Below are 9274 nucleotides of genomic sequence, written 5' to 3'. Positions count from 1 at the left end.
TAATCTCTCTCTCTCTCGCTCTCTCTCTCTCTCTCTATATATATATCTACTGTATATATATATATATATATATATATATATATATATATATATGATTTAAGTGTTAGTACAATATTATACAGTTAAAATCAGCTTTTTAAAATTACTACTCTTTCTTTTTAAAAAAGTAATATAATAATATAGACTGTTTAAATTAACTGATTGTTTTAACATACTTTACCTTCACAATTGCCTGAGTGTAAAATAAGCTATCTTCAGGTCCACCAAAGGCCAGGATATGATACGGCTCGCTAGAGGAACAGGAAGTTTGTAGACAGCCCTCGTCCTGTGTAGCCTATACTGGCTTTGAGGAGACAGTAGAAATGATTCACAGGGCAGCACATCAGTCGAGCATACAGCAGAGAGCTGGCCGGAGCCGAGTGCCTCGTTCTCCTGGTCGTTATCATGAAAGAGACAGACCCTTCTTGTATGCCTTAGCCCAGCGATCCTGGCAACTGTTGCTTTAGAAATGTCCCAAGATTCCATCCTGCCCTGAATCTCAGCCTGTGGAATAGAGAATGTTGAGACAATGATGTCACAAGGGAAATAACGGAACCTTGAAGAGCAGCCGAGCAGAATCATTTTGAATTGCACTGGAATCAGGTCACACTTGTGCTTTCTGTGCACCTACACAATTTTAATGCAACCACCGAAGCACTTGCCAGTAGGGGATGGATGAATTGAGAGGGTTGGTTGTTAGTTAAGCATTATAGACATTATAGCTGCCTTGAGAGTTCAGATATGGCTCAGTACTGGACAATCAGCCAAGGTTACGGTCACTGAAGCTCCCAGTGAAGGCTTTGAATAGATTCTGAAGGTGAGAACAGGAATTAGTGAACAAAGGAAGGAACAGAGCCACAGCCAACGTTCTTCAAAAGCATAGGGTAGACCGAATGACATAAAAAAGAAAGAAAGAATTGATTTGAAATACAGAATAATTACTAAGAATAATATTTGAACACAAAAGGCACAAACGAGTGCAAAGAAGTAAATAAAATAAAAATGTCATATATAAATAAACAAACCAGTATATGGTGTTTGATGACAATGACATCTATCTTTAAAGTTCTTATACTATGTGAATGATTTCTGTTTAAAAATGGAATATGATGCAATCTAATTTTAAACCGACTCTTCATCTCGTCACATAGTTGCTGCTGATGTGTCCTTCAATGAGAATAGAGGCCACAGGTGTCGCCAACCTGACCTCATGACAAAAACGTACCTGTGGGAGCTTTTTCGCAAGACGCAAAATGTGTACCAGTAAGTACATATAACTGCAGTTTCCAACAGAAATGAATACTAGAGGTGGTAAAACAGCGAGCACTTTTAATCATTTTTGTACACAGTCATGATTACAGCTCCACACTGTATGTTTCTCTTTCCGGACGTAACAAGCTTGCTTGGTAGCTCAGCCGGCATGGAGTTGGACTTAGCTTACAAAATCCTTGGGTACGAATCCTGTGAAAAACATGACTCTTGATGAAAGATCATAAAAACAAGCTAAAACGGCATGCTTGCGATTGTGTTTTTACGTCACATTCACTTTTGATCATACTATCGGGTAGGTTTAGGTGTAGTAAAACGTCACGGTGCATTAAGGTCTCTGCACACTGAGTCCGAATTTTTCGTCCGAAATGTTCGCACGTTGAAAAATAAATATGACCTCACGTTGTGTCAATCACTTTTACACACTGCCTCTGAAACTTTCGTCCGTCATAAAAAAATTCGGACCAGGCTCGATTTTCTGCATTTTCGCATCCGTAGCAAGCATTTTGATAGGAAAGGATGACGAATACAAAAAAACTGAAAAACGCATACGAAAGTTTCGGACTCAGTGTGCAAGGACCTTTAGAGTTATAGTGCAACTCAATGGACATTTCAAGTCAGAACTGCGGTGACACTTACAAAACCAACATCACATAAAATGTACCATATGTAGGCCTATGTTCATCTGTTCTGGGGTAAAAAAAAAAAAAAATGAACCGGCCATTCAGTGGACATTTAACATCGAATATGTCATGAAACGTACATGGCGCTATGTATTTTGTGTCTTGTAAGAAAGTTCCCACAGGTACGTTTTCATCATGAGATCAGGCTCGTTGTCACACATAAACCGAATAGATGTCAGGTTTGCGGGGTTTAACTTTCGGCGTCTTTGTTTGTCTACTGCAGCGGTAATCTGCTTGGACTCAAGGGAATGTATAGGAGCATAGCACTGTGCTCGTCATGATGTCCTGTCTATTACCTGTTTATGCCCTCATTCACAATTGACCCTTCGGAGGGAGCTTGATTGACAGGTAATCTGACCAATCATAATGCAGAATCCACCATTTTGTCCGACAAACAAATCAGACAGTAGAGTAGATTAACTTCAGTGGACTGAAACTTGAAAAATGGAGTGTATTGACGTCTTTCTATGGTTGAAATGTTCTGATGTTCATTCATGTTTATTTCATGTTTTAAGTAAATATGAAAAGATGATCGGTTCATGTGCCACTTGTGAACTGAGGCATTACAGTGATGGGTGGGTTTTTGCGAAGGGTCAATGAACATGTAGACCTACATTTATGTATTGATTCAGGTCATTGCTGTGTTAATAGTGAAAGTGTTGCAGAAATGCTAGAAACCATTCTGTTCACTTACACTAATGTGATCTAGCTGTAATCGCTTTCAAATGAGGATTTTCTCATTTTAATTGACTGTGAAAAGTGTTTGCCTCAATTTAAATTTGCAGTCTTTACATTTTTGTAATCACTTTAATGCATAATTTAAACATTTATTTACAGAAAATGGTTAAAAATACTTTGCAATGTCCTAATTCTTTCCAGAAATTTATCTTCAGCACTTTAGGAGCACGGCTTACTAAAAATCGCACTATTCGCTGAAATCTCAAGTTCATTCATTTCCTCAAGATACGTTATGCCAAGTATCTAAGACTTGAAGACAAACGACTTGAATTAGTGAGACGTGACTTGGACCGAATGCAAAACACTGGCCTGGGTTCATGTCTGGTTTGTATTGCTCACCCTTATTTGCCAAGTGCCCTGCTGAGAAACTGATGGCGTACAATCCCGTCTCTTTTTAGGGCCCTGACGGAACTGCTCAAACAGCCAGGCGAGCCCGGGGGTGTGGACAGAGGAGGAGGCCACCACCATATCGGATCCAACGGCATCTCTGGCAGGTCAATGTGCACCAACAATGGTGAGTCAGAGCTCCAGCGTCTCTGCTGAGCTGAATCTCAGGCACTCAAGGATATAATGAACGTCAAAGAAAATATAATGAACGTCAAACATTCAGAGTTGAGGTAAAAAGGAGCCTTGACAGGTTGCTTGCATTTGTATTTCAATTGCCAATATGTGAGGCCTGGAGATTTTGGCACATGAATGTGAAGTATTGATCTCATAACTGTTTAAATATGTATGTTACAAATACTTTCTATAGCCCAGTTAATATGCAGTGACAACTTCACCTGTAGTTGATTTTGATACTGTGGCACTTTCAAAACATTGCTGTTTGTTTGAGCAGCCTTGCATGGTATCACTGGCTCAACTAATGGTGCCATTTTCGGGGAGGGACTATCCGGTTGACTGACCAATTAAAACCCCTAACCAATGATGTTGTTGCTTACTAAAGCTAAAATTATTTTCTGTAATTGAAATAAAGCTGAAAGAAAATAAAAATTAAATAAAAATATTAGATGTCAGATATCTTGGCATTCAAGTTGAAGGACTAAAACTACTTAAAAAAAAACCTAATTAAATAAATATTACAATTAAACCTAATAGAAATATACAAATGACAAAACTGCATAAAATTAAAATAAAAAACAAAAACAAAAATATAAGCTGATTCAATAAATAAATAATAATGCAAAAAAATAAAATCCTCAGAATTTTTGTCTTTTTTTCCAGTACAAATATCAAAGCATTAATAAATCAACATACAATTACTTGAGTGACATAATTATTTTATTTTTTTATTTTTTTTTATGTATTACAATTAAGGGATTTTACACTTAAAACCAGGAAAAAAATGTCTGGCGATAGGGTAAGAAACCCTACCTTTATTTCTATTTCTATTTGTATTTTTTTTACCCCATTGACAAATTTATTTTCCTTAAGTTTTATTAAGCTTAAGTTTTATTAATTTGATTCTGTGCTTTTGTCATTTTTATCTATTATTAATTTTTTTCCTGAGGAAAAAAAAAATTGCAGTATAAAATACCACTGCCCTTAACACTCTGCCATGCAACTCATTCTGAAATGTGCTACGGGCACGGATTGTACAGTCTTGATGAGGAGAGGTGTACTTTTACTTTTATGCAATCAGACTTTCACCTTGGAGAAAAAGGGTGAAAAAAATCATAAAGATGGAGAGAACTGTCTGTAACAGAACCTAAAGTGCTTATCTCCCCCAGAGCACCCTGATAATCAAACAGCAACACCTTTTAATCATGACAATGACTTTTATTTTTATAATCCTGTTTGGTGACACCAGAGCTGCAGCAATTACAGTACACTTGAAAGCTTTAAGATGACTTTGGTTTGCTTGAATAAACGGCTGTTTTTTTTTTTTTACTATTTATTTAGCTATGTCATCATTCAGTACATCAACATTCTCTTTGCAGTCAAAACTAAAGTTCTTGTGCGATAACGACCCATTAAATGTTCCATAGATACACATCGGCCGACAACATTATTGATAAAATCTCAGCAAACACAATGAGGCTTAAAGGCCATCACCTTTTGACCCTGTGAGGGTAATGAACTGGAATGAGGGAGTAATTAAATTTGCGGATATGAGCGGTCATTCTGCTGCTCCCTATCAGCCTTGGAAGAGGAAGTGGCTTAACAAAGCAATTGTGCTAATTAAGGCATAATTAAGAAACTTCAGCCAAGACCTGCTGATCAAGAACACACTGTCCTTCTGTCAAAGAATTAGAGACCCATTTATCTCTCCATCTCACGCACGCACTTCATCACAGGTGTGAGTTTTCCTTAGGAGTGTGAGAATTTCCACTGTGCCAGTGTTTCTACTCATACTCCTTTTAACTTCTTCCTCTTCTAAATCCACCTCTTCAATAAGAATTTAATTAAGTGCTCATTAAACCAGCTTGAATAGGGTCACAAGAGTCTAAGAACGATCCATCTGCATATACACACACAAACACAGCTGAAGAGTCGTGACAGGTAGACCCACGGTGACACAGGTGGTCAGGAAGAATGGACGGATGAATGGATTTGAAAGGAGGAAGATAGAAATGAGGTGACAAAGGTGAAGTATGATGATGAACTTGATGAGAAGGGTGCTTTTTAAATAGAGGTGTGTAGAAAAAAATAGACGTGAATAATTAGAATAATAATTTTTAAAAAGCACCAACATTAATTTGATTCATTGATTAATATGGAATAAGTTTGTTGACATAAATGCATGATAAAGTCTTATTTCAGTTCATTAGCTTAGCTGTTTCAATGAAATAAAACAGTAGAAAAAGTTGTATAAAAATATATAAAATTATGTATTCAAAAAATAAACTATATCAAATTATAAATATAAGAATACAAATAAAAAATATATATAAATAACAAATTATAAAATGTATTTTAAAATGAATGGCAATTTTGTTGGTAAACTGTTTGCAATTCTTGATGTTGTTGGTGGTTTCCCCCATTTTTTTGGAGTGCAAAGTGGTCTGCAGTCTTTGTTGAAGGAGTCCACCACCTGAAAATGTTTGAGAAGCACTTTCCACAGGAAGGAAAATGAGATTTCAGGAATCAAGAAACCCAGGTGAGGGAACCTGGCAGAGACAAATAGAAGGAAAATGAGACAGAGATTGAATGAATAAATAGTAAGAGAGAGATGGGAGGGGAGGAAAAAGACCTAAGGGGAGGAATAAAGAAAGAGCGAATGAGACAAGAGGAAAGATGAATGAGTGTGGGAGAGGAATGGTGTGGGTGTGATAGGCTGTCGAATGAAAGGAGAATTAGAGCGATGTTTAGAGAGGAGAATGAGAACTGAATGAGAGAACTGTCTCTCCCTCTTCCATCATCCTTCCATCCTGGCTCAACAAATATTTGAAATCATGGCGTCATGAACTTTTGCAGAACCATATGCTTTAAATAAGCATCATATTTCCAATTATAATTGTTATTAGTCATGTTTACAACAGCCAGGATCACAGTTTAATCATAGCTAAGGTGAGTATAAACACAAAGCAATAAACTCAGGCTTGTAGCTCAAGCCACATTGTTTGTGCTGTGGACATTAATAATATCATGCAGCTTATTGTCATCATCACCCACAAACACCCTGGCATAATGGTGGCAAGTTTTGCAGCCAAACAAAACAACTTTACCCTCTTAAAAATAAAGGTTTTCTAAAGAATTACAAGTTATTAATGAACAGCGTTGGGGGTAATGCATTACAAGTAATGTAAGTTGCGCAAGATTACTTTTTTAGTAACTAGTAAAGTAACGCATTACTGTGTAATTTAGAAGGAAATATCTGAGTTACTTTTTCAAATAAGTAACGCTAGTTACTTTGTTTTGCCATGTATTGATTGACAGCTGTCATGTTGCCATGTTGAGAGAAATCAGGAGCAAGCGCAGAGACGTTGTGTGCGCTCTGTGAACATGATGTTACTGTAGTTCTAGACTAAATATGAACATGTATTTACTCATCTCACCTGCACAAAAACAGAATCAGTATTCCTCAAAATGAATAAAAACCGTCAAATGCAAACTCAGAATATTATACAAACCTGCAATAATTAAATATGTTAAACAACACAAATATTATTTATGCATTTAATACCATTTTATTAACCAATGTCTTTGCTACCGACCTTCGATGATCCAATTCAGCCATACTATGCAAAAATGACACATTTGTGTTTCATTACTGATTATGTTATTGATGAACAGTGTTTAACTTTCTTCACCTGCGTCATATTCTTCATGCAATTTGTTTGAGCTGCGCCCTCTACTGTACAGACGGGAATTTACATTTCCTTCAGCATGAGGCGTATTCATTTCACTTTTGGTGTGAAAGGGCTTTTACATTTGTAAAAGAATAACTTTTTTATAATAAAAACAAACAAGCTAGCCCTGCCCAGATTTAAAAAGTAACTCAAAAGTAACGTAACGCATTACTTCCCATAAAAAGTAACTAAGTAACGTAATTAGTTACTTTTTTAGGGAGTAACGCAGTATTGTAATGCATTACTTTTAACAGTAACTTTCCCCAACACTGTTAATGAAACATTTTGGTTTTACACTCTAGAAGCTACCTTAAAAACATACTTACTATCAGCACGATAGCCTTGTGAGCAGCGCGTGCCGACATACAATGCCATTGCGCTACGGGCATCCCGAGTTTGAATCCCGACTCGAGGACCTTTCTTGGTCCCACCCCCCCTTAGCTCTCTCTCACTTTGCTTCCTGTCAGCTCTGATCTCTCCTATTATAATAAAGGCAAAAATGCTAAAAATAAGTCTTAAAAACATCTACATCATTAATCAGTTTTATTGATTTTAATCAATCTGGCAATATTTTTACGCTGGCAAAATAATTTTATCAGGTAGAGGCGAGTTGATCAGATAAAAGTGAACTTCTTAAAGTAATGATTTTACAGTTGAATTCAAATCTTTTTAATAATATAGGAAATTAAATAAATACATCTCAAAACATTTTCCACCATTTTTCTTTCTAGTCAGCTGTGAAGACAAATACAAAACCACAGCAAATTGAATACATACCGTGTGTGTGATTGACAGCTTGCTTATGACAGGTGGAGAGATGTTCGTGTTCATCGTACAGTAAATCTTACAGTTCATCTTTGCTGTCTGGCCGAGCAGTCAAACGCTTCTGGAACCGCCTTCAGGCAAAAACTCTTCCATTTCTTTCACCTGCTCTGGAGAGACACATTTCTTACGCAGCTGATTTTACTGCTGATATAAGCATGTTTTTGCTGCATTTCTAAAGATGCAGATCTTAAGGGTCTGGCTTAGTGCAAAATGCTTCATATGTGCAGCTAATGAGTGCAATAGCATGAGTTGTCACACTGTTTGCATTTGATGATGAGACATTGCATTGTTCATATGCGTGTAAGAGAAAAAGACTCTGTGCCATATGTGCCAATCATGTTCTTGGCTGACAGCATGTGTGTGTCAGTGTGTGTGTGTGTGTGGGGTCAAGGCGGGTTGTATGACAGACCACCCATGAAAAACACATCCATCACATCAAAATGTGTGTGCGTTGAGGATGACGTGAATGTCCATATGTCTGTGCATATATTTTTATCAGTGTTGTTACTGTAATCGCAGTCTAGCACTGGTGGTATGAATAATGTTTCATAAATATGATACATTTCAATAAGACAAAAAGGAATAAAAGGCTATTTAACAAAAAAGATGTGACCAGTTTTTTATGAAGGTCATAAAACACTAAATTATGATTTCTGTTGCCAAAATAAAATAAATAAAAGAAAAAAGAAATAAATATATAAAGAAAAAAGAAAGAAAGAAAGAAAAAGACAAAGTAAATATAAATAAAAAGTAAATATTACAAAATTATTTAAATTCTTTTTACATTTAAAAATTTAAATTTGTGTTATTATATATTCAATACTATAATACTATACCTACGTGAAAGTCATATAGTATTATAGCAAACGCACACACACACACACACACACACACACACACACACACACACTGACTACATTTTTGTCCATGAATGTGTACAACAATTTTTCCATTTTTCATCAACTTTACATTTTCAGAATCACTCAAATGTTTATTAATAAACTTTCTATAATAGTTAACTGATGCCTTGGTTGAATTGTTTTCATAATAATTTTTCATGGCAGCACAATGTCTTGCAGGTCAAGGTATTTGAATAATTTTGATTGCAGCTGTATACACACAACCAAACAATTAATCAGCATTTATTTGTATTATTATAAATGTCTCTACTGTAGCTTTTGATGAAAAGTTGCTGAAATTTTGCCAACCTAAGGAATAAATTATATTTGATAAAAAACAACAACAACATTATTCTAAATTGGAATATGTTACAATATTACTGCTTTTACTGTATTTTTGATCAAATAAATGCAGCCTTATGAGCGTAAAACACTTCTTTTCAATAAATATGTTTAAAAAAACATTTAAAAATCTAAATGATTCCAATCTTTTGGACAACAGTCCACAATCAGTTGTCCAACACACACA

At 35.8% G+C, this 9274-nt stretch overlaps 1 protein-coding gene across 2 annotated transcripts in view; it reads left to right on the top strand.

The window, feature by feature from the left end:
- Positions 1-9274, top strand: part of LOC107695128 (protein shisa-9-like) — an 83241-nt gene that overhangs the window by 42476 nt on the left and 31491 nt on the right. For both annotated transcript variants that reach the window (XM_016494939.1, XM_016494938.1), the window contains exon 3: positions 3128-3243. In XM_016494939.1, coding sequence (XP_016350425.1) covers positions 3128-3243 — 116 coding nt within the window. The remainder of the gene's footprint in view (positions 1-3127; positions 3244-9274) is intronic.

This window comes from Sinocyclocheilus anshuiensis, unplaced genomic scaffold, assembly GCF_001515605.1.
Source record: "Sinocyclocheilus anshuiensis isolate Anshui unplaced genomic scaffold, SAMN03320099.WGS_v1.1 scaffold434, whole genome shotgun sequence".
NCBI lineage: Eukaryota > Metazoa > Chordata > Actinopteri > Cypriniformes > Cyprinidae > Sinocyclocheilus > Sinocyclocheilus anshuiensis.
The sequence above is the reverse complement of the archived record's forward strand: the minus strand, read 5'-3'. Positions and strand labels throughout refer to the sequence as shown.